The 22,941-nt window shown below is 41.6% G+C and overlaps 1 protein-coding gene across 5 annotated transcripts in view; it reads right to left on the bottom strand.

Moving 5' to 3' along the window:
* Positions 1 to 530: 530 nt before the first annotated feature.
* LOC119008577 (piezo-type mechanosensitive ion channel component 2-like) overlaps positions 531 to 22,941 on the bottom strand; it is a 48,081-nt gene continuing 25,670 nt past the window's right edge. For 2 of the 5 annotated variants that reach the window (XM_037079034.1, XM_037079036.1), the window contains exons 24-55: positions 20,929 to 21,106; positions 20,763 to 20,849; positions 19,638 to 19,794; positions 17,801 to 17,897; positions 17,436 to 17,601; positions 17,268 to 17,357; positions 16,551 to 16,639; positions 16,402 to 16,461; positions 15,523 to 15,650; positions 14,574 to 14,694; positions 13,680 to 13,760; positions 13,120 to 13,286; positions 12,542 to 13,029; positions 11,983 to 12,297; positions 11,812 to 11,913; positions 11,582 to 11,738; positions 11,303 to 11,485; positions 11,026 to 11,206; positions 9,403 to 9,502; positions 9,131 to 9,278; positions 8,952 to 9,039; positions 8,752 to 8,878; positions 8,487 to 8,645; positions 7,962 to 8,109; positions 7,656 to 7,844; positions 7,352 to 7,444; positions 6,182 to 6,348; positions 5,947 to 6,063; positions 4,620 to 4,699; positions 3,810 to 4,023; positions 3,354 to 3,495; positions 531 to 2,511 (exon numbers count right to left, since the gene is read on the bottom strand). In XM_037079034.1, coding sequence (XP_036934929.1) covers positions 2,410 to 2,511; positions 3,354 to 3,495; positions 3,810 to 4,023; positions 4,620 to 4,699; positions 5,947 to 6,063; positions 6,182 to 6,348; positions 7,352 to 7,444; positions 7,656 to 7,844; positions 7,962 to 8,109; positions 8,487 to 8,645; positions 8,752 to 8,878; positions 8,952 to 9,039; positions 9,131 to 9,278; positions 9,403 to 9,502; positions 11,026 to 11,206; positions 11,303 to 11,485; positions 11,582 to 11,738; positions 11,812 to 11,913; positions 11,983 to 12,297; positions 12,542 to 13,029; positions 13,120 to 13,286; positions 13,680 to 13,760; positions 14,574 to 14,694; positions 15,523 to 15,650; positions 16,402 to 16,461; positions 16,551 to 16,639; positions 17,268 to 17,357; positions 17,436 to 17,601; positions 17,801 to 17,897; positions 19,638 to 19,794; positions 20,763 to 20,849; positions 20,929 to 21,106 — 4,721 coding nt within the window. In that variant the 3' untranslated portion in view covers positions 531 to 2,409. Of the gene's footprint in view, positions 2,512 to 3,353; positions 3,496 to 3,809; positions 4,024 to 4,619; positions 4,700 to 5,946; positions 6,064 to 6,181; positions 6,349 to 7,351; positions 7,445 to 7,655; positions 7,845 to 7,961; positions 8,110 to 8,486; positions 8,646 to 8,751; positions 8,879 to 8,951; positions 9,040 to 9,130; positions 9,279 to 9,402; positions 9,503 to 11,025; positions 11,207 to 11,302; positions 11,486 to 11,581; positions 11,739 to 11,811; positions 11,914 to 11,982; positions 12,298 to 12,541; positions 13,030 to 13,119; positions 13,287 to 13,679; positions 13,761 to 14,573; positions 14,695 to 15,522; positions 15,651 to 16,401; positions 16,462 to 16,550; positions 16,640 to 17,267; positions 17,358 to 17,435; positions 17,602 to 17,800; positions 17,898 to 19,637; positions 19,795 to 20,762; positions 20,850 to 20,928; positions 21,107 to 22,941 lie in introns of those variants that run through there. The other 3 variants (XM_037079035.1, XM_037079037.1, XM_037079038.1) reach the window with 3 other exon arrangements.

Below are 22,941 nucleotides of genomic sequence, written 5' to 3'. Positions count from 1 at the left end.
ATTCCTGAAAAAAATAATGCCATTAGTAACACCGTTTATTTTAACGCTGTTATTCACATCAATGGTGAAGAGTAACTTGGGTTACTGACCAAACAACCTATAACAGCGAATACTATTGATATTGAGACATATTTAATACTAACTTCATTCATATTTTTTATTTATCACAGCAGCTCTTACGAAAGAAGCGACCCACAAAAGTGGTCCAGTGTACCGATGTGTACAAACCAATGTGTCTTCATTAGAGTGGAGCCAGTTGTATGAAAAATCAGTGTATGCACTATGGCTTAGCATACAGATAACAACAGTATTGACAGAGCTTTTAACATGTTATTCTACTGAGCCAAATGTATGAATGATAAGCAGGGTTTAGTGTAATTCTGTATTAACATAGCTGTGTGCTGTGTGAAAAGTCCTTCACACAGCACACAGTTGACAGGTTACACTAGCCTGTTACAGTGATGTGAAGCTGAGCCACATTACACCAGAAATCGAATGTATTACATTGAAACAGCCAGTTTACTGTAATGTCATCTACTTTTGGAGCAATTCCTTAGTTTATTGGATTAGTGTGATTTACTGAAGTATCATCTTGATTACAATTCTTACCATGTTACCACAAAAATTACTGCGGAACACAGCAGAATACTCATAAAGATCATTTAACATGTATCGATAGGAACACATTGGACAGGTAGGCAGATTAATCCAGCTTCATTATATTCAAACTAAATAATGCTGAAAGCAAAGCATAGTTGATAATCACACACACAATCCTCTCACACACAAAACAGACATAATTCTTATTCATTTTCTGACATGAAAATCTCATGTTCCTTCATTCGATATATCAACTTTCACTTAAGGTGTGTTTGTGTGAGACTGCAGCTGTTTTCATGTTATGTTGTCTAATTATATGTCATGTTAACACATAATCACTCAACTGTTAACTTTGTTGTACCTAATGGGATGGGACATGTCACACCATTATCATTCCCATTAGTTCATGGAGTTAGCATAGCTGTGTTGACTACCACCTGAACAGAGGGTGGATGACGCAAAAGAAAAAGATCTAACATAAAGGAATCATAATCAATGTAACTTAACAGCATGTATTTGAGATAGAGCTAACAGAGCTGACAAGGCTTAACTAGAGCTAATATTAAGCTAGGAACACATTAAACTAAGCTAATACAGAGTTAATGAAGACATGAGATGCACACCAAATGAGTGATGACATTAACAAATCCTTATAAAAACCTGATATAAAGTTGATCTAAACTGTAAAATGATTACACTGACATACAGCTAACTTAGCCATAACATGAAGCTGATGCTTTGCCAACAAGACAACCTGCTGGCTTTTGGTGGTTTTAAGTGTACTCATAGAAAACACTAAGATGTCTCATTTGGATCAAGATTGTACTATCACTATAACAGAAGTGTCAGCTAATGTGAAGCTAAAGCAGAGCTGGCCATAGCTATTTATTTTTATGTCAGTAAATGCTGCTGTTTTTATCCTGAACTACTCTGAGCCATTTGAAATAAAATTTCATTCCCACTGCACCGTAAGGGGAAATGTGAATGACAACAAAAATGTCAAACAATTTCTAAGCTGATATAATGATCAAGAAGACCACCTAACCACAGCTAATGTAAAACTAGCGCAAGCAATAACTACAGCTACCATAAAGCTAAAAATGGAGGAGCCTACACTTAAAATAAAGCTTGAAGTTGAGCTAAATACAACTACCATAAAGCTAAGGTACAACTATCATACAACTAACACATTGCTGACAAAAATATCTGTAAACATTGCAGCTAAATAGATAAAATGAATGAAAACAGCTGAGTGACTATGCTGGGACTTTTATTGTCAGTTACCGTGTGTGACATCATTTCCTGTTATGTTAGTCCCTGTAACAGTGTCCAATTGAATGTGAAAGTCAGTTTCATTTTCCAGGAATTTTACAAGCTCTGCATTAGTGAATTCCAGCTTTTCCAGGAAATGACATATCCCTGCTGTGATTGATAATCATTAAGATAATACTCTCATAACACTGATGTGCAACAATGCCCTTAGATCGGTTTAGGTTTAGTCATAATGTTAGCTCCGCCTCCCAGCTGCCGCCATTGGTCACCCAGTAAGAAGGTAAAGATCTCCCAGGTTTAATGTTTTTTTTAACACATCAACGTAAAAGTCTGGATATGTTTTCAATTTGGGTCCAGCAGGGTTCTTCAAATACTATGTCCACTGGTTCCTGTTATTTAACGTAACTTCTGGAGAATGTTCTCTGAGGTTCCGTATGCAATTTCAAGAACATTAAAAGGAACCATACAGTTGAGAGATGATGTCTGTGATGTCACTACAGGTAGAATCAGTCCTAGACTGATTAATCAGCAGTCTGGTCAGCGTCGTGTCCATTTGATGAGAGTCTCTGGAGATCGATACAGGAAGATCAGTTTTGCATAAAGCTCCTCCTCCAGCTCCAGCTCACCTGTCTCTCTCACCTGAGACAGAAAACAGCCAATGAGATCACAGCATGAAGGAATATCAGATCAGACAACACATCCATACCCATCAGATGAACAATGAGCTGAACAATGCACTGGAGTGGACTACAAACACAGAGGCAGTCTACAAGAGGGGCCTGAGCCAGCATTACTTCCTGAGGACGCTCAGGTCCTTCAATGTCTGTAGCCAGATAGTCCAGATGTTCTATCAGTGTCTTGTTGTGAGCACAATCTTCTTTGCTGTGGTGTCTTAGGGTGCTGGCATCAAAGTGAAGGACGTAAACAGACTGATTAAACTCATTAAGAACTATGTCTGTCACCCCCTCCACAAAACTCTGGATAAGCTAAAGAGCAGCTTCAGCAACATAATCATTCAATCTGCTGCCAGAAGGAAATCCTTCCTACCTGCTGCATAACACCTTACAAGACTCACTTAAAAACACTCACACAATTTATTGTGCTTTCAATTATTATCTCCGTACATAAAACTGCATCTTATTTCTATTGCATCTTAAGTTCCACTTATCTCAGCATTTTATTTTCCTCTGTATTTTATCTTATTTTGTAACTGCTTGAGCATATTATTGTATCTAGTACTTTAGTTTAGGGTAATTTACCTATTGTATATTGTACTTTATTGTTTCTTACTGTTTCTGTATTTACCCTATTTTTATTGTATCTGTACTTGAATGTACTAGCAGCTATGATGACCTAGTTTCCCCTCGGGATTAATAAAGTTACCTATCTTTTCACTATCACTTTTTTTCTAACAGGATGACAAATCAGAGGGTGGAGCTTGTGGAGGTATCACTGTGTTAATGCAGCATTGTAAATGTTACCAGGAAGATGTCGGTGCATAGTTTGAGGATGCGGTCGACGCAGGGCAGTTCCTCAAACATTATGGAGTGACTGATCCCACTGAAGAACTCACGCACAAACTTCCCAATCACCAAAACCACTGATGCATATAATCCCATGATGCTGCAGGGCGAGAGAGACACAAAACATAAGAAAGAGGATAAGAAGCATGAGGAGAAGGTGTCTGGTTATATCATGTACAAAACCAATACTCAGTGTTGCTGTACGTGGTGAGCACTGCTACTATTGCTAACACTACTAAATACAGCTAATACTATATCTACAGCTAGTGCTACTAGTATTACCACTACTGACACTGCTGACACTGCTACCATTACTAGCACTACTTATGGTGCTACCACTATCAACATGTGTTGCTCATGTGAGTTAAATGTAATGGTATCACAGTTACTGCAGCACTAGAAGGCAATGTGTACCCGTATCCCGCCAGGAAGCCCAGACTCGGTGGACTGACTTTGTCACTGAATACAAACAACTGAAGCCCAGCCTCCCTCCTGTCACCCAAAGAAGCTGCACCCCCCACAGGAACCAGGCTGGCAGCTGGCTGGTCAACAATCCACCACTCCTGGATTTCTCTGCTGTGATTGGTGGACCGCTCCAGGGCAAGCAAGATTGCTTTATAGCGTTCGTCTGATTGGAGTAGAGAACAGAGTAGTCACATGATTGGAAGAGAGATGCTGTTTGATGTTTAAACACCAAAGGACGACAATCTGAATTTCTATTTCTGATTTATTTTTTTTTATTGTCTCACAGCAGGCAATGTGTCTTTGTTGTTTTGAGTTTCTTTGTTGACCTCTCGAGCCTCGTTGTTGTCCTTTTGAGGCTATTTCAGTGTTGTTGTTGTCTTTTTACTTCTTTGTTATCATTTTGGGTTAGGGTTACTGTCTATGTTGTCTTTTTGAGTGTCTTTGTTGTCTTTTTAACTCTTTGTTATCATTTTGGGTAAGATGTCTCTGTAGTAGTTTTGAGTCTCTCTGTTATCATCTTGAGATTCTTTCTCTATGATCATATTGAGACAATTCAAGTTACTGTAGTTCATTTGTACTGGAAGACGGTGTTCTGAGACAAATCTGTGAAACAGTAATAAATTCACTTCTACCTCCTTGAAATGTGGTTTCTTTTTCATAGACTTAAGCAATTAAATACAAACAGTGACAGTGATTTCAGATCATTGCTTTTGGACATTCATGTGGTGGGTTTAACGATATCTGTGTCAAAGTATACACCTGTGTAAAGCTGTTCGATGGGTTTGGCATTGGAATCACTGGGAGCTCGAATGAAACATGGAAACACATCCTGTATCACCCTGAAAACAGAGACAGACAGCCAGTTATGTTGATAGGTATGTGTCCTGCATCTCTGACACATTCAAATCTGAAAGGATGCAGTGAAATCCCCAGTTCCCAGAGACGCACCATATTTTATCCCTAACAATCCCTACATTGTCAACAGCACATCCGTGTAGAAAAATTAACAAGGCACTCTGCTGTTCACAAATTCTGACAATCTGAACACTGTGTGCATCTATCAATCATCATGATACTTTCTGCTGCAACAAGACCAATCCTGGCACACAGATTTTCACAGTCAAAGCTCCAAACTTGGTATTGGTGAGTAAACTAACTGGGTTACTGCAGAGAAGAGTCAACTCTGATGCTGTATTTTTTCATGGTAATGATTTTGGATGAAGCTTTACTATGGAGGAGACATGCTTGTTGAAACAAAAGACATAAATCACTGTTAAGTTTATCTGTATTGTGTAGAAAGATGTATCATGATGATGTGATGGGGTAGTACCATATTCAGGATTTTATCAGTAGAATTACATTTTGCTGTTCTATAAAAACATTCAAATGGTGTCTTTTTCCAGTTAACACTAAACTCCTTATTGGCCTACAACAATATGTTTTACCTGCAGCCTCAGGTACAGAGAGTTAGCAAGTTTGAAGTTGAGTTATAAAATCCCAGAGATGCACCATGGAAGATCTCCTCTGTCAGCTGCAGACACCGCTATCAGAGCAGGGCCAGAGCCACACATTTTGTGACCCTGGTGATACTATGGGCAAAGTTTCATGTTGTGTCAAGCCTTCTTAGTGTTTTTAAAAAAAGCTATTTTGATGATAGCACTAAAGTACCCCTGCACTCCATTGAAAAGTAGCTTGCCTGAAAATGAAACTACGGTAAATCTTAAAAGTGCCTCTTGCGTCGTAGTTATGCATTTGCACAAAGGTTTAACTCATGTTCAATCACAAAGCCTTGGTTGCTTTTTGGCAAGAGTTTCACTTTAACACTTCAATTTGTCAGAAATCACAATTTTTATTGGTGACCACCTGTGGGTCCCGGGTTGTCAATATACTGAAAACCTATCAACATCACTGTCAAGCTGAAGTTTACAATCCATACATAGAGACACTTCCACAGAGCATAAACAGTCAAACCTGTCAGTCTGCTGCAGTGCTGATCAGATGCATTACGGTGACAACTGTATCACAGTAAGCTGTAGAGACCCGCCCCCATGTACTCTCTGTGTATAACCTCGCCGCATGTACTCACACAGGAAGAGTCCTTGTTCCATTCAGCAGCTGGATCAGCTCCAGACGAGTTGGATCATTAAGGTAAGTGACATGTTTACCTGATGCAAGCTCCACCTTCGCCCCCAGACTTAAGTTCCTGTAAGAACAAAAAACAGTTTTCAGGTACTATGCCTGCTGACTGCTACTTTTGCTGCAGGACACAATCAAAGGGATGTATTAATAATTATTGATCACTGATGAATCATACAGCTGACCTTTGAATGGTCCAGGAGACAGTCAGGGGAAAGTGGTCCAGGTTGAGCACCTGGCTCAGGTACTGCCTGCTGGGGGGACTGATGGTCCACAGAGAGTTACTGCTGCCCTGCAGCTCTGCCAATGTCACATCCTCATGACCATATGCTTCAAGGAACTGCAAGGCACTCTGGGAAATACAGAAAACAAAAGTTACTGAAATAAACCTACAAGCTGCAGCAAGCATACTGCAGTGACTGTTTGTGATAGTAGTGGCCGGCTGTGGCACAGGAGTAGAGCCAGCGTCTTCTTATATGGGGCATATCCTCTATGGGGGCCATACCGTCACTTCCAGGACTTGTCCTTCGTTACGCTAAATGTAGTTGTTGATGACATCTGTCGTATGTTTAGGGCCAATAATACACCTCCCTAATATTGCATGATTGACTTTCCTGCACCCCAGTGTCTATGTTTTCATGCATAGTTCAGTCATTTGGCTTTGGTTTCCATGTCAGAAGTATGGCTTTTGGCTGCAACTCCTCCATGAAGACAACTTCTGGCCAGACTTCTCCAGAAGGTGGATGGGTGTACCTGGGTCGCACAGGTTTCTACTAGTTGTGGACTGATGGCACTAGTGGACATATTCCGATTTTGAAGCAAAATTAGCTTTATCTGTTTTTCATCTGCTGCGCTAAGTTTCCTTGTCCGACCACTGTGACTGCAGTCCTCAACGTTGCCTCTTTCTTTGTGCTTCTTCAAAAGAAATTGAACTGCACATCTTGAAACCCCAGTCTGATTTGAAATCTCTGTCTTGGAGATAATCTCCTGAGGTCTAACTAACTTGTGTCTTTTTGCTGCGCTCAGTCTTGCCATGGTGTATGACCTGTGACACGAAACTGTCTTCAACAACCTCACCTTGGTAGCAGATTTTGGCTGAGGTTTCTATCTCAGTTAATAACTGTGTTTCAACCTACTAGTGAAATTCCTAATCATTAGCTTGGTATAACTGGTTAATCAAACACCTGACTACAGTCCTGCAAAATCCCTGGCTTTGTGCAACTGTACCTATGACAATTGATGCTGGCTGGAAGGCAAAGGGTAGTCGCACAGTACTGTTTGTATGAATTACCATAAGACGCTCTGGAAAGCAAGTGTCTGCTAAATGCATAAATGTAGTACTGCAGAAAACTTACAGGTGTGTAGCTGTAGGAGCTGACCAAGGAGTTAAAGTCTTCCTCAGTCAGATCTTTGAGCTGATTCTGCTGCGCGCTCATGGTAAAGATCGGCTGTCAACAACAACAACAACACAACAGTTATAGTACTAATACTGCTAATACTACTGCAACTACCATCAACCATAATACAGCAGTTGTAGCACTGATACTGTAAATACTAATGCAGTTACTATCAACAACAGTACAAAGGACCATTTTTACTCGGTACAAGTGAGTTGGTGTAGGTCAGTCAGTAGAGCGTAGTCACTGCAGGTGAATTTACCTGGAAGCCTCCTAGTGTGATGGTCAGAGAGACGTCGAGTGGTCGGTTGACGACTCCAGCAACAGATTTAATGAGTGACATGAAGAGCAGTGGAAACCAGACGATACAGATAAGCAGGAGAACGATCAGACCGCCCATCCCATACTTAACCACCCGTTTCTTCTTCTGACCTCGAGGCTGTGGGTACCTCTGGGTACAAATACGTTCAAAAATACACATCAATAAATATAGACACTTCTCCTGACCACAAATCTATATACAAATACAAAAAAATACACATTAATTTGTAAGTACACATAGACATACTTTCTCGGACTCCCTCCAACACTTTAAGACAAAGCAGTGGGCATAAACATCTTCCACACAGATCCAAGAGGACAGAGACAGGGTGGTGTCTGTCCACACCCAGTCCATCACTGCCCTTAGTTCCGTCAGGAAGGGAACCAGACGAAAACTGTAAGCACACAGACAGGCAGACAGACAGGTATAAACAGACAGAAGTAACATATATTAACAGTCAGAGACTTTAACATAACATTTTGGAACACGATGTTGTTAAAATGTTAATTTTATAACACAGTCTGGTGCAAAACTGGTGCTGCATCTCTACAGGCTTGTAAGGTGTAATTTTGAATCTAAATGGTCCAGGCTTACAGTTTCTGATTCAGTTGCTGATTTCAATATTTATACTAATCTAGGATAACAGTTTCTCTGTGTTTTTGTGCCAAGATAGGCTAACAGTTTGTTTTCTTCATGATGTTAGTCTTTGTGCGAACCTATGCAAACTGTTGGCTGTGTTTTGGTATGTGTTGGACTCTGATGGGGACTCACCCCTGAAACAGGAAGAGGTTCAGGTAGTTGTAGCTCTTCGTCAGGAAGTTTCCCAGAACTCGTGTTGGGTAACCAGATCGAATCTGATAGGCTGACAGACCGAAATACAGACATTTGACAAAATACCAGAGCTGAGCCACCAGGTTCTGATTGAAACGCCTAGAGACAGACAGACAGACAGACAGACAGACAGACAGACACATAAATGTCTAAGTCAAACTGCAGCTTTGTTACATTAATGAGTTAGCAGGTAAAGGTGAGTTACCTCTCAGTGACTGTAGGCAGGATAAAGAACATCCAGAAGTGAATCCCAAAAACCAAAATCACCTGAAAGACCAACTTCCCCAAAACTGTCTTCCTCAAGTACAGAGCCCTGTCTATCACCATGGTACCTGAAGACAGAGGAGTAGATATTGAGGAGGGTAAAAAGACAGACAGGTATCAGACAGACCGCTGTAGACGTACCAAACTGGATCAGAACCATCACCAAGAAAGCTTCAGGAACTTGATCTTCAGAGAGGGAGGAGGTGATGTCAGCAGCTGCAGAGTGTTTCTGGGAAGTTTAAATCAAATTAAGTAGAATCAGACAAAATGTATCAAAGCTTGAGCAAGTGATGTGTTACTTGATGTTAATTAAACTGTACTCCGAAGGCCCAGAAGCCGAAGACGATGATTATGAAGTCGACGGTGTCAGCGAGGAACATAAGGACGTAAACATCAGTGACAGCACTGTACTCTGGTTGGACAAGAGCTCTAAAAAACTGAAGGACTGGATGGTAGAGAGACCTACACCTAACAGTGAGAGAGAGATAGAGAGAGGGATTATGGTTTCACTTAAGTCAAACACAAAAGTAATAATTAAAAAGATGAAAAGAAGAGCTTCACTGGACATTTGTTAGCTTTGTTTTTGTCATACCTGCTAACAGAGTACACCTGGCATCTAATGGTAAGTTCTCTAAGTTTCTCAAGCAGCAGATCAAACTTGCTGGGCTGCTGAGCTCTGGAGCTCACACTGCCTGAAAAACACATGAAGAAGACTGGTAAAACATCAACAGCATCCAAACAATACTGCATTTATTTCAAGTATTGTTGAATGTATTTTCTACCACTGATCCAACCCCAGTCCCAATCCAATCCCTGTCCTCTATCTCCTCCTTTCCCCAGGCCTGATGGGATGATCCCTGTCATGTGGTCTGATTTGATTGGGGGTCTCCTCCAAGAAGATCATGTTTCAGAATCATCCACAGGGAGTCCACAAATTCAGATGATCATATCACCTCAGCTGACTTCTGTCAACATCAAGGGGCAGTGGTTTGCCTCTTTGAAGATGTTGCTGAGACTACCAAGTAAAATGATTTCAATCACAACTTGAAGAGATTAATTGACACATCAGTGAAACTAACAGAACGATGTCATCTGCAAAAAGCTGAGATACAATCCAGACGACGTCATAATGAAACTCTCAACACCTGAAATTCAACTTCAGGTTCTGTTTGTGAAGATCAGATTCTGTGACAGGAAGCTCAACATGTTGGATTCCTGCTCAGAATACAGATTAGAATACATAGCACTCACTGTGGTTGTACAAGGACAGACTTAGCTAAATTTCCATGATCTTCCTGGATCCTTGTGAGAGTTGGGAGCTGATCAGTGACCAGGATAGAATCCACATCAGTCCTCCCGAATCGGAAGCTTTCCCCCAGGAGGCTGACCAGTAAGAAGCTCTGGTGGCTTTTTCAAAAATGTGAACCATCACCCTGGGCGAGATTTGACTGTTAACATACACCCAACCAACGAGCAAAAAGCCATAAGCTGTCGACACATTGAGTGGCCTGAACAGGTGCACTGAACACTTGTATCAACTAAGTCTCATCCGTTCTCTTTTCTGAGCATGGACACAAGATGAGCACCAAGTTACAGCACATTATCTCCTCTGGTGGTGTGTTCCCACAAAAGGGAAAACTGTTTTTTTGCATTTTGAGATTACATACAAAGACACTGCAAAGACGCAAGTGTGCATCTATTCATGCTGGGCAATAAAATCATATTTGTATTTCACACCAATTGAAAAATATTCAAGTAGAGCAAAAATTCCTGTAAATCACAGGACATTGCTGAATTTGTTAACTTAGCTGCTCAAAACGTCCTGCTCTGGAAGACAGTCACTACAGATCTAGACCTTCTGGAAGAATAAACACCTGGAGTGACACCAGATTCTGCTCTGATCCAGAGACATTTAGAGGAGACAGGAGGAGAGCTCAGTGACTACTTCTAAATTACTGGGATTAAAAAGGTGATTTCTCTTCACTCTTGTTGATCAACCTGACTGCAGCAGTGACCCGGAGGTGACCTCCATTATCGGGTGGTTCTGTTCTGTAATGTTGACTGCTGACTGGAGCTTGGGGGGGGGAAATGGACTTTACTTCATGAACGTAACGTTACGGAGAGGGGTAAATGAAAAGAGACAACAAAAGTCTTTACATATTACTTACTGACCAACTGACAGGAAGCCACTGTGTTCAGGTGGGTTAGATTCTACCTGCTGGAGAGCGCAGTTGGGTGGAGCTGGTGCGTGTCCGTCTCCTGCCTCGTCGCCGCAGTGTGTTGATGGCATCGGCCGAATCGATAGTGGTAGCATCATGGGTGGAATGGGCTTGGTCGACATGGTGATGGAGAACGTCAGTCTCCATGCTAACAGTCAGGTCCCACAGTCCATGGCACTGCAGTGGAGATCGTGGAAGGTGGAATAAATCATGGAGCACTTCATGGTTCTTTACCTTGAGTAAAACTTGATGGTATAATTTAGTGTTCTCTACCTTGAGTATGGCTCGGTGATAGAACAAAGCGAGCAGCTGTAGCAGGTCATACAAGACATAGCCCTCTTTCTTCTCGACCCCGAGAATGTTTGGGGGGTGGAATGGTTTGGCACGGTCCACCTCCAGCTTCTGGTTGAAAGGAAAGAAACCAAACTGGAAGAAATACTTGATGACGATGGTGACCTGAGGACACAGGGAGACAGACAGGTAGACTAAGTGTAATACCTGTTCACAGATGTTTTAAATAAAGTCAGGCTACAGCAGCAGAGTAGTGAGCACCTCAGTGTAGATGATAGCTGTCATCCAGAAGGTCTTACTGGGTCGAGGTACGGACAGGGTCGCCCATAAAAACACCAGAACAGGAAGTACCAGTGTCAGGCAGCTGGCCGACACCATGTGGTTCAACACGATGACAAGGTAACACACTGTCTCTGACCTGACAGAGGGACGTAATCATTATCTCAGTAGACAGACAGAATGTGTGGAGTTACCTTTGGTGCCGAGCTTACCTTGCTGCAAGGATGTTGTAGAGAGCATAGCATAGCTGGAGCAGCTGGTGTTGGTTGCTATAGAAATTATCTGATGACTCAAGCTCCTCATTGTAAAAAGTCCTAAAACACAACATGTGAATCAGCAGCAGCTTAAAGGCAAGTGACCTCTGTGACTCACTTGTGACTCACCTGTTCCTAAGCAGTTCGCTGGCTGTCAGCTCCTGAGTGTGAGATGCCAGTGGACAGGAAGTGGAGGCAGAGTCAGACAGGAAATCACTCCTCTCATCTGGAGTGTGAACCAGCAGCCGCCTCCTGAATCCTGATCCCGCTTCACCCCTTTCACCTCTGTGTTCCCCTTCCTCCCCTTCCTGCACATCCAGGCCCAGAGCAAGGCTGTAGGAGGGGGGAAGGGTGAGTGAGGAGGGGGTGGACAGGGAGGAGGCACTGGGGAAGGTATGAGCTTGCTGTTTGTCCACAGGAGGTTGCTGGTTTGATTCTCCACCACTGTTAAAACAAATTCATAATACTAAGTGACTGAGCTAATGCGGTGCTAATGCTAATATTAAGCTATGCTTATCGTCTGAGCAAAAAACTGCAGAGTTAACAACTACCGCTATGCTTACATAACTCCACTACATCAGATGTGTCAAGACAAAAAGACTCCAGTCTGTCCATGTGTTTGTCCTTTTGATTTATATACAATGTTCATGAATGTTAATATTGTTTAGGTTCCTGCAGAAGAACCTACCTGTGGGTCCCACTGATGTGTTCTTCCTCTGAGGATGATGAGCAGGAAAAGGACTGGACTCTTGCCATCCTCAACAGTTTTGGTCGGCATCTTTTGTAGGTTTTAGCCACCAAGTATTCAGGGTATTCCTCACCTTTAACTTCCATGGCTGGATGACCTTCTGCTGAGGATGGAGCCACCAAGGTTTCCTGTTGTGATACTGGTCCTGGTTCATCAGGACCATCAGCTCCTAAAACTGTTTCAGGTCCTAGTTCTGGTTTATCTGGATAATCTCCTCCTGGTTCATTTTCTGGTTTCTCCTCTGCTAACTGACCTGCTTCTTCTTCATCTGTATCAGGACTCACTTTACCTTCCTCTTCCCTCCCCATATCTGTTGAGGTCTGCAGCTTGGCCTCATGGATAGGGCAGTCCAAGTCTGACTCTCTGGAGCCTTTCATCATCTGTTCTTGGTAGTATATGTGTATCGCCTCTCTGGTAGGAACATTTCCCTGGAAAAATAAAAACAAATCAACCTCACTGATGCAGCCATGGCATACATCTCGGTTGTAGATGCAACACTTCTGTAGTCCTGAGTATACCTGCTTAGCCTGCTGCATTAGCATGCAGTGCTCGATGCGAAGAACGGTGGAGATGGCAATGTGCTCCTGACATAGACCTCTAAGCCAGGCAGTCAGAGAGTCCAGCAGAGCCGACAGCAGAACCCAACAGAACCGCAACGTGTTTGAGAACCGACGTAGCACCGTGTCTGAAAAACATGACAGTTGATGATGTTACTCATCCTTATTGTTAACACTGTTAGAGTGAAAGTCTTACTCTACACTTATTTTACCTACTAATTCTTCTCAGCTTGTTATCAGTTTGAAGACATTTTAGCGATTTCGTGCCCAGTATACAATCTGCTTATCAACATGAATCCATTAAAACCAATACTAAATACAAGCCAAAAAAGTCACTATACACATGCCTAAATAAATAAATAGTTTAAAATATGTATTGATCCGATATGAATGACAATTGAACTGGAGAATGTAACTCGTCACTCTGAACATTAATAGACCAACAGTGTGTTTGTAGTTTCAACAAGGATCTTACAAAGACATACAAATGTAATGACACCTAACACTGGTGGAACTTCTACCTGGACCCTCCTCTGTGTCTTCCTCCTCGTCCTCCCCTTCGTTCTCCTGCATCTCCTCCATCACTTCTATAACTCCAGCTGCTGCACACAGGGAGGAACAGTTACACTAATACGCGGACAACACACCACTCTACATTCATGATGAGTGGATCAAATGTTTAATTGTTAAAAGGAGAGAAGACTGGTGTTTGTTTGTTGGGGTCATATTATTTCATTGACATTATTTCTATGATACCACAATAGACAGTATATTACTTAACATCTGGAGGCAGCTGTACAGACTCTACGAGGAACTCTGCTGGCCAATTTTCTATTTCATGTTACTTTTAACTTTAACATTTCACTCAGTAAATTTCTTTGAACTGTTTGAATTCATTTTTCGTTTTGGTTGATGAAACGAATTTGTTGGGTTAGGGGTATACATATTTTATGTACTGTAATTGATAAAAAATAATCCCAGTCTTTCCAGGCTCAATCACTGAAACCTCACTAGTGAACCTGAATATTACTAACTGAATGAAAAATTTGCTCAGCTTATGATCTGTAAAACCTTAGCTTCTTACACATCTTCACCATTCAAATCCTTTATCAGCTGCCAAAACAAAAAAAGATGTTTTATATCTCCAATAAATCCTCATGTTTCATTCTAAACAGCTCGGCAAAAACAGGCTGACCACGGTCTGACCACGGGCTGATCACAGGCCGCCAGACGCAGCTAGCAGTGTTTTTTTTGAGATGTCTGATGATGTAAACGAGAAGCCGACAGTTTATCTGCTGCATCTGAAACATGGTTTACATCAGACTAATGTTTACAAACTCAAGACAACCTTCATCCAAACATCCTTCTCTGTTTATCTCTGCCTCTCCTCTTCCTCCTGATCACCTCCTCCCCACCTCCTCTCTTCTCTTCTCTCCTGTTCCTTCGTTCTGACGACTTTTTCTTCCACATTTTCTTCTGGTTGTTGCGAGCTCTCATCGCTGTTCTGGAGTCTGTTATCCAGGCATGATAGACAAACTAAGAGAGAGAGACAGACCGACAGGTGAGAGCGACAGACAGACAAATCATCACTTTGAGTCTTCTTTTGACACTCCTGATCTCCTCTTCTTCCTGTATGACGTACTGCTGTCTTTTAACCACCATCATCATAAGACCAAATTTTGAGAATATATTGACAATATTTCCTCGGACCTAAAGAATCCATACGCTCTGACTGTCCTCTGTAGACTGCTTTTCTGATAGTATCTTCAGCCTGATTTGTGGTCAGTGATGAATTTTCAACACAAAAGTCTGTCAACACTTTCCTTTCACGTCATTGGTTTTATGTTGTGGACATTTTGAATGTGGTTTGGTCAAAAACAAGCAGTAAGTAGTCGGGTTACCATGGAGTCATAAAATTGGAAACATGGTGCAGCTCTTTAATATTTCTTTAGCAACACTGATTAACAGGGTGTCATGCTTAGTTTTATTAGTTTGGTCTTTAAATGCCTCTTTAAAACTCAAGAGTAGCACACTGAGATCTTTGACTGCCCCCAAACTGGTTTCTGATAACTTGGAGAAGTATTTTATTTATTACATTTTTAAGATGATATGGAAACACTCACAAGTCTAAGTGACTTTAGAGAGACATTCAGTTTCTGTGAAGCATTTTGTGACCTTGTATTGAAAAGTTTGATATGAAGATGAAGATAATGAATATTTAAAATAATGTATCAATAGATGAAGTTAATCTACTATAAATAGCAACAGCTGGACGCCTTCAGGTTGTCAGTAGTAATCTAAAGATGGTCCCGCCAAGGACTCCTTCACACGTTCAGCATTTTGTCTCAGGTGACAAGTTCAAACCTGGAAGGCTGATTTCTCAGGTAGCGCCTTTTCTGTCTTCTCCTCTTCAACTTTCTTTTCCTCCTCCTCCTCCTCCTCCTCCTCCTCACTGTCTGTCTCAAAAAGGTAGTAGTCACCACTCCTCACCACTGCAGGCAGACAGACAGACAGGTATTTGAAAGACCAACTAGTGCAGACATAATGGCTGTAAATGTGCTGAAGAAGTTAGCTTCCAGGCCTTCCTGTCATAAGGTTACGTGGCTCACATTTTAAAAGATCCTATTTTAATAGAATTAACAATGTCATAGTCAGCCTCAAATCAGATAATCACCTGAAGGTCAGTATCAGCAAAAACATTTAGCCTATTGCTGTATGTGTATTAGTGTGTAAAATAAGATTGCTTGTATATGCCATGTTTGGTCAATAAAGCTGGAAAAGAAAAGAAAAGAAAAGAAAAGAAAAGAAAAGAAAAGAAAAGAAAAGAAAAGAAACATAGATGTGTCACACACATGTTGAACCCAGCAGCACAGAAGATCTCTACAATCATCACGGTAGTTTTCTATTGTCACCACAGAAGGTCTCCACATTTACCAGTGACCATCTCTATTAAGACACCACAGAAGATCAGAAGATTTGGAGAAACTCCTTCCAGGCTTTGCTGTGATTTTGTGGTACAAATGTACCTCAGACAGACTACAGCTCAAACAATTAGCTCTTCCGGTTGCAGCTATCATCAACATCAAGACAAAATAATAATTAAACAATCAATCACCACAACCTGCTACCTGTGTTCCCTCTTTATACTGCGTCACCTGACTTCCTAAGACATTCCGGACTAGACAGCTAACTTCTCCCATTAACAAGTGGGGGACTGATGATGTCAGAGGTCATGTGACTCACTGGAGGCATGGTTTACCCAGGGTCTCCACCACTCTTTCTGCCCCTTCCTGTTTTCTTGACCTAAAAATGAAAACATGAAAATTAAAGCAACAGAACACACAGCTGTGTTTGTAACACTGATACAAGGCAACCACTCTTTGCTTACACACCATCAGTATGGAAGCTGTCCTGGGTCAAACTGAACATTTTCTCTTTTCCTCTGCGGAACTTCTGCTGTCGAGATTTAATCCTCTCCATCCTGCAGGAAATACAGAGACAGGAAGGGGTTCAGAGGCCAGACCAGTCTGAGTGTCAAGGACAGGTTTTTTGATAAACAGCTGGTCTTGGACAGGTGTTTCCATTAACGCCTGGTCGAGGACAGGTGTGTCGAGAACAGGTGTGTCCATCAATGCTTTGTCTCACTCTCAGTGCTGGGGCCTGTTTCAGAAAACAGGATTTCACAAAAGCCATTTTCTGAAACAGAGCCCTACTTTGACTCAGACTCGGACAGTGTTTCAATTAACTCGAATCATTTGGACGCAGAGTTATCTGATGTCATAATGTTAATTTTTAGTTTATTATGTATTATTGTTATGTTAAACTTAATGAACTATTCGACCCTGTGAACCAGTCTGGTTGTGCTGACTGATCTTTCATTGTCTGGCCTCTTTAAATTCACACTTGTCTGGTTTTGACTGGGGCTTGGTCTGTCTTGAGATTCTGTGTATTTGTTCTCGACACTTCTGCTTGTACTTGTGCAAGTGTCACGGGCATTTTGACTCAGACTTGGTTTGGCCTCGAACCTGTTCAGACTAAGTCATGACTCATATCTGTTTGGACTTGGACTTGACCTGACTGGTCCTGACTGCAAATGGGTTGTGACTTACTGTCTCTTCAGCAGGTCCATTGATGTCTTCTCCACCTCCAGTCTAGCTCTGACAGCTTTCACTGTGGAGGCCTCGAAGAGCTCCGCCCCCCTGCAGCGCACACACATTAACATCATGTGACTATGTGTGTATTAATGTGTGTGTGCTGACGTGATTGTGAGTACATACCGGGAGGCCAGCAGTTGCGTATTTTGCAGGTCCAGGACCACATACAGGAAGTAGTGACTCCTGAAGACTCTCCTCTGCAGCAACAGGAAACAGAAACAGACGCCGTCCCAGATGATCCCTGCTTCATCACTCGGCAACTCACACTGTTTACTGCTCTGCTGCTCCGCTGCAGGACGGAAGGCATACAGAAACACAAACACGTCAACGGGCAGACAGACAGACAGGCAAGCAGGCAGGTTGTTTGTCTGAAGCTCTACTGCTCTTTATCGTTTTCACTTGATGGTTTGATGGTCATGACAGAGAATTAAACAGAATTTAAGAGAGACAGGTAGACAAACAGGTAGATACACAGGTGGTTTACATACGTTTGGTGTATCCTTTGATGGTGCAGGCCAAACTGAAGAGCTGGATCAGCCAACAGTGATTCAATACCAACGACTTAATGAACCCACAGGCCAGGATCTGCAAACAGACAGTGAGATAGACAGGCAGACAAACACAAAGAGAGAGAGAGCTACTGAAAAAGTTTGACAACAACAGTTTTTATAAAAAATACAAAAAGCACTAGTACAGGCTAAATTAAGTGCTGAAATGTCTTAGACTTTAGACTTTAGACTTAGACTTTAGACATTTATTTATCCCACATCTGGGAAAATGTACTCGTCACAATAGCAGGTGGAAAGACATACAGACATACAATAAGTACAGGACTTGGAATACTATAAAAAGATTTAAATAGGAGAGAAAAAGATAAAATATAATAAAATAAAATAAATACAGAAAGGACAATACATTATGTGCATTGTACAGTATATAGAGGAGGCAAAATGTGCATTATATACATTTAAATAAAGTGTCAAAGTATTGCTTTGTTGAGGTTGGGTGCATAAATAAATAGTGCTGAAATACAGTGTTTACAAATAAACAGACTCATTGTGTAATATGAATATGTATATATACAAAACATAAAATAGTATTATTGCACAGGATAATAGCACAAGATGGTGGAGGCAGAAGTGTAAATTAGTGCAAAATAAGTAGGTGCTAATGGTGCTTCAAAAAGAGTTATTGGTGAACAGTCTTACAGCAGTTGGAATGAACGACCTGCAGTAGCGCTCCTTTTTACAATGTGGGTGAAGCAGTCTGTTGCTTTCTGTCTTCCTTTACTGGTTGAATGAGACATACCTCTTGGTTATTTGGTTAGGGTTTTTCTATTATATTTAATAATATTTACACAGCAGCACTCCTTCCTCACCTCCTCCTCTCTTCCCCCACATGCTCCTCCAGCTCTGCAGTTAATATCAGTGTTTTTGCTCATATGCAGTCAAACAGTTTCCTGTGGAACCAAAGGTCAAAGACCACAGACCTCTCTTAAAAAAGATGAGAGCCTCTGTTTAAACAATGAGAACCAGGTTGCTTTTAACTCCCTGTCGAAGGGAATGGGAGATGACATTCAGATGGTTTAATTTATGTTACTCCCAAAATGCACCACTGCTAATTAAGAGTAAATACCGGAAAAATGGTGGATAGAGCATCTTACTTCATGCTCCTGGGCATTCACATGTCAGAGGATATTTACTCCATACTACCAGTACCACAGCACTGGTAATGTAGGCACAACAATAGCTATAATTTTCCGTCATCGCAAAAGACAGTCAACTTAAACAAAGACTGGCTTGTTACCTTCTACCACTGCAGCTTTGAACCACATGGTATACAAGCTGTACTGCTACAGAGAGACAGGCTCTGCAGTCGGACATTACCGGTGCCCAAACAGTCAACAGAGCCCAACTACCACCTCTTGATCCATCTCCACACCCCTGACATCGCCTTGCCTTCTGGGTGGTGCTATAGGTAAAATGAGACTGAGGAGCTGCTTCTATCACAGATCATTACATCTCTCCAACAATCTCAACAGTCAATACAGATTGTGAAGTATAATTTGACTGTGAAATACATTTTTAATAGTTTTGAGCTACTGTACCAATTGCACATTTTATATTGGAAAAGCTGCTAATGTCTCCCTAGCAGCTTACCTCAGTGTGTTGACAGACATCTACACCTGTGTTGTGCACAAACAACACGCACAATGCCTTGTACTGTTATGCCTATTCTTAATATTCTTTTAATATTTTAATATTTTCTACACCTATAAATGTTTATCGTTATTATTACGATGATGAATGTGATTATGCATCTTACCGACAGAATATTCTTCATGGTGATGACAAACACATTGTAGCCAATCAGACAGTCCCAGTACACCAGGATGGATTTGACTGGTTTCAGCAGCAGGTCTCCGCCCACCAACAGGAAGTAGAAACATGCCACCAGGTAACCCATACAGAAGATACTGATCCTGGAAGAGGGAGGACAAACATGCCACCAGAGAACCCATACTTTTATCTTTTTTATTTAACTTTTATTTAACCAGGAAACGACTCATTGAGATTGAAAATCTCTTTTACAAGAATGTCCTGAAAAAATACAGAAGATGCTTGTCCTGAAGGAACCTCAAAAAGTGACTTTAAAAAGAGGGAAAGGTCATCACATCACTGAATCTTGTCGTAGAGGATGTATACAAAATGTATATATTGAAGCTAAAGCTCTGAGAAGAATCGACACAGAGACGGGGTTGCAAAAAGTGGGTTCTGTTTATTCCTGGGCTGACCAAGTATTTAAACCTCAGCTGTTTACACAGTGTCTTAGTAATGATCTGGACCATCACCAAAATTTCAATATGAGCTTTGCTTCATTGTTCCGTATCTTTCCCAATAATCATGTAACTTCCAGCAATCGTTCCAAAGCTTGTGTGCGTGTTTACTTGTGCAAGTATGTGTGTGTGCTGTTCTGTTTGCTGAAATCATGCATGTCGGTTTGGTGTGTTTGGTACCAGACTGTGCTGACAGCTGCACTGAAGTCAATGGGAGATGATAGAGACAAACAGGAGCTTTTCCTACACAATTTCAAGGGGACAAAAATGCGCTGATTTAAAAATGAGGCGTTCGTTCATTCTTTGTCAAAAGTCATACATTGTACATATGTTGGGCTGTAGTTGTGTAGTGCTTCTCCATCTTCTCCCATTGACTTCACTGAGCCTGTCAACTAAGTCTGGAACCAAAGATTCACTGATGTAAGGGTTAGGGTAGAAGAGGAAGCAGCTGTAGACTGAAGTGGATGCACAGGTGTTTCCTTTGCAACCTTACAGGTTTTACAAAAACTCAGACATACTCCTTTACTGGATCCAGAATATTTCGGTCTTACGAACATTTTGTTCTTTGAATCCAAGATTCTGAAATTCAGCTACCCGTATCCACGCCTACTCACCTGGTGGTCCCAGTGATGAAGATGATGGTGAGAACGAACCAGAACATGTAGCTGAAGATGATCACTTTCATCATGTCCAGGTAAGACCTGTACATACAGAGGTCAAAGGTCACACGGGTAAACAGATGGATAGGGAGACAGCAAGCAGTCAGTGGGTGGAGCTTGCCTGCACATCATGAAGTCAGGGACCGTGCTGAGACGGAGCCGTCTGATTAGATCAGACATGTGTCCTTCATCTTCGTCCAGCTCACAGTTGTCTCCTGCAAGGATCTGAACAGACGCCTGGACCTCCTCCTCAAACACCTGCAGCTGCAGGGAGGCACCGAGGAGGAGCAGGAAGTCATCTGGGAAATCAGGAAAAAAAACACAACTGTAACAGATATCATGATGTCATCAGTCAACATGTAACATATTCAGGTTTTACCTTGAAATCAATCCACAACTTTAGATTTACTAACTGTTTGGATCTAATCAGTTTTTATAAAATCAAAAACCTAGATTTTCAAATTGTCAAAAAAACATAATTCATCCTAAATTTGTTGAGAGGACCAAGATTTATTTCTGAAATGACAAGTTCCATTATTATCACATGATGTAATCAATTAATCCTAACCCTCCACAATCTGAGGTTAATCCCAAAGTTTGTAAATATATAAATGATGAAGGTATAATCTAACACTCAGTCATTTAAAATGATATAATAATAAGATGAAGCCTGTGATTTTCTTTCTTCAATCAAGAGTTTTTCTGTTTTACTCCAAGAATCGACAGGGTTTGTGTGTTCCTGTGACCCTGGGTGCTCAGGTGACTCGAGGTAAACTGGTTCCAGTCAGAATTACAGATTCTCAGACCCCACATGAATCTGCTGAGAAGTAACTTCAGAATCTCACCCCGAACTTCAAAGGCAGAACCGTCACCTGGGAGGAGTTGGGACAGGTAGATCTGATAAACCTGAACATGTAGTGAAGGTGAACAGGGACATGGTGTCTGAAGAAAGACCTTGTCAAAAGGTCTTCAACTTCCATGTCTCGAGGATTTTCTCTTACACTCTATATAAAGAATTAACTATTTCAACATTATATCACTGTTCAGACAGAACTGTGTGTCTTGTGCGTTTCACACAAGAGGGCAGAACTGAGGTGAGTTTGAGTGAAAATGAAAAAAAAAAAAAAGTTACTAGCATTTGAAAGACCAAAGAGTGAATGAATGTGACAGTCCACGATAGTCCGGCTTAAAAAAGAAATCCGCTGAGTCGATAATCATTGGTAATTAATAAGGGTGTCATGATTTCGATTTTAAATCGAAATCGACCGAAATTAAGTCACAGTCTCAAACTTCCAATTAAAAAATGGGATTGTCGCTGCTGCCACGCCTCCATGGCAGTCTGGTCAGCTTTCCAAGCAGTAAAAAAACCACACACGTGTTGAAGTGCTGCGAGTCAACCTCCTCTAACTTAGCTACTAGCTAAGCCAGTAGCTGTTAGCTACAGCCATCCAAACGACAGCATGGTGTTACACCATTCCTGTTCGACTCCCGGACCGTGGTCGGGAAGCACAGAGGAGTTGATTCGTCCATGGCCGAACTTTGTGTTTACCTTCGGGGTGAACCCCTTTCACGTGTTAAGCTGGTCAGGAAATAATACCAGGGAGCTTTGCTGTATCTGGAGGAGCCATCGCTTTTATTCACAGCCAGACTGCAGCCTATATTATACACTTTACTGCTGTTGCTACTCCTGCTACTCCTTTCACTTCTCCTTCCTCTCCCATACATTCACTGTCCGCACACTCCCTCACTCTCGCTCGCCCACTCACACCTCAGGCACCGCCCTATTCCTGAAAGGAGCTACGTCACTCTTACAACAATGGCAACTGCAGATGCAGGAGCAACAGAACTTCAACAGAACAAGTTCTGTTGATGGGTCTCCTGCATCAACACAACTTGTTCTGCAGTTGCCATTGTTGTAAAAGTAGTGTAGCCCCTTTCAGGAATAGGGCAGCCCCTCTTTCACTGAAGTCGCAGGTGTGGAAGTATTTTGGATTTCCAGTGAGTTATGTTTGCAAGCTCTGTAGAAACTAGATGGTAGGTTATTTTGTTTAAGTTTAAATTCAATGAGGATAAAATTTATTGTTACATTATGTTCTTAATAAATGTTTTAGATTTGACAATGCAGTGTGGTACA

Source organism: Acanthopagrus latus, chromosome 19 (genome assembly GCF_904848185.1).
Source record: "Acanthopagrus latus isolate v.2019 chromosome 19, fAcaLat1.1, whole genome shotgun sequence".
Lineage (NCBI taxonomy): Eukaryota > Metazoa > Chordata > Actinopteri > Spariformes > Sparidae > Acanthopagrus > Acanthopagrus latus.
This window is presented reverse-complemented; position numbering and strand designations above follow the sequence as displayed.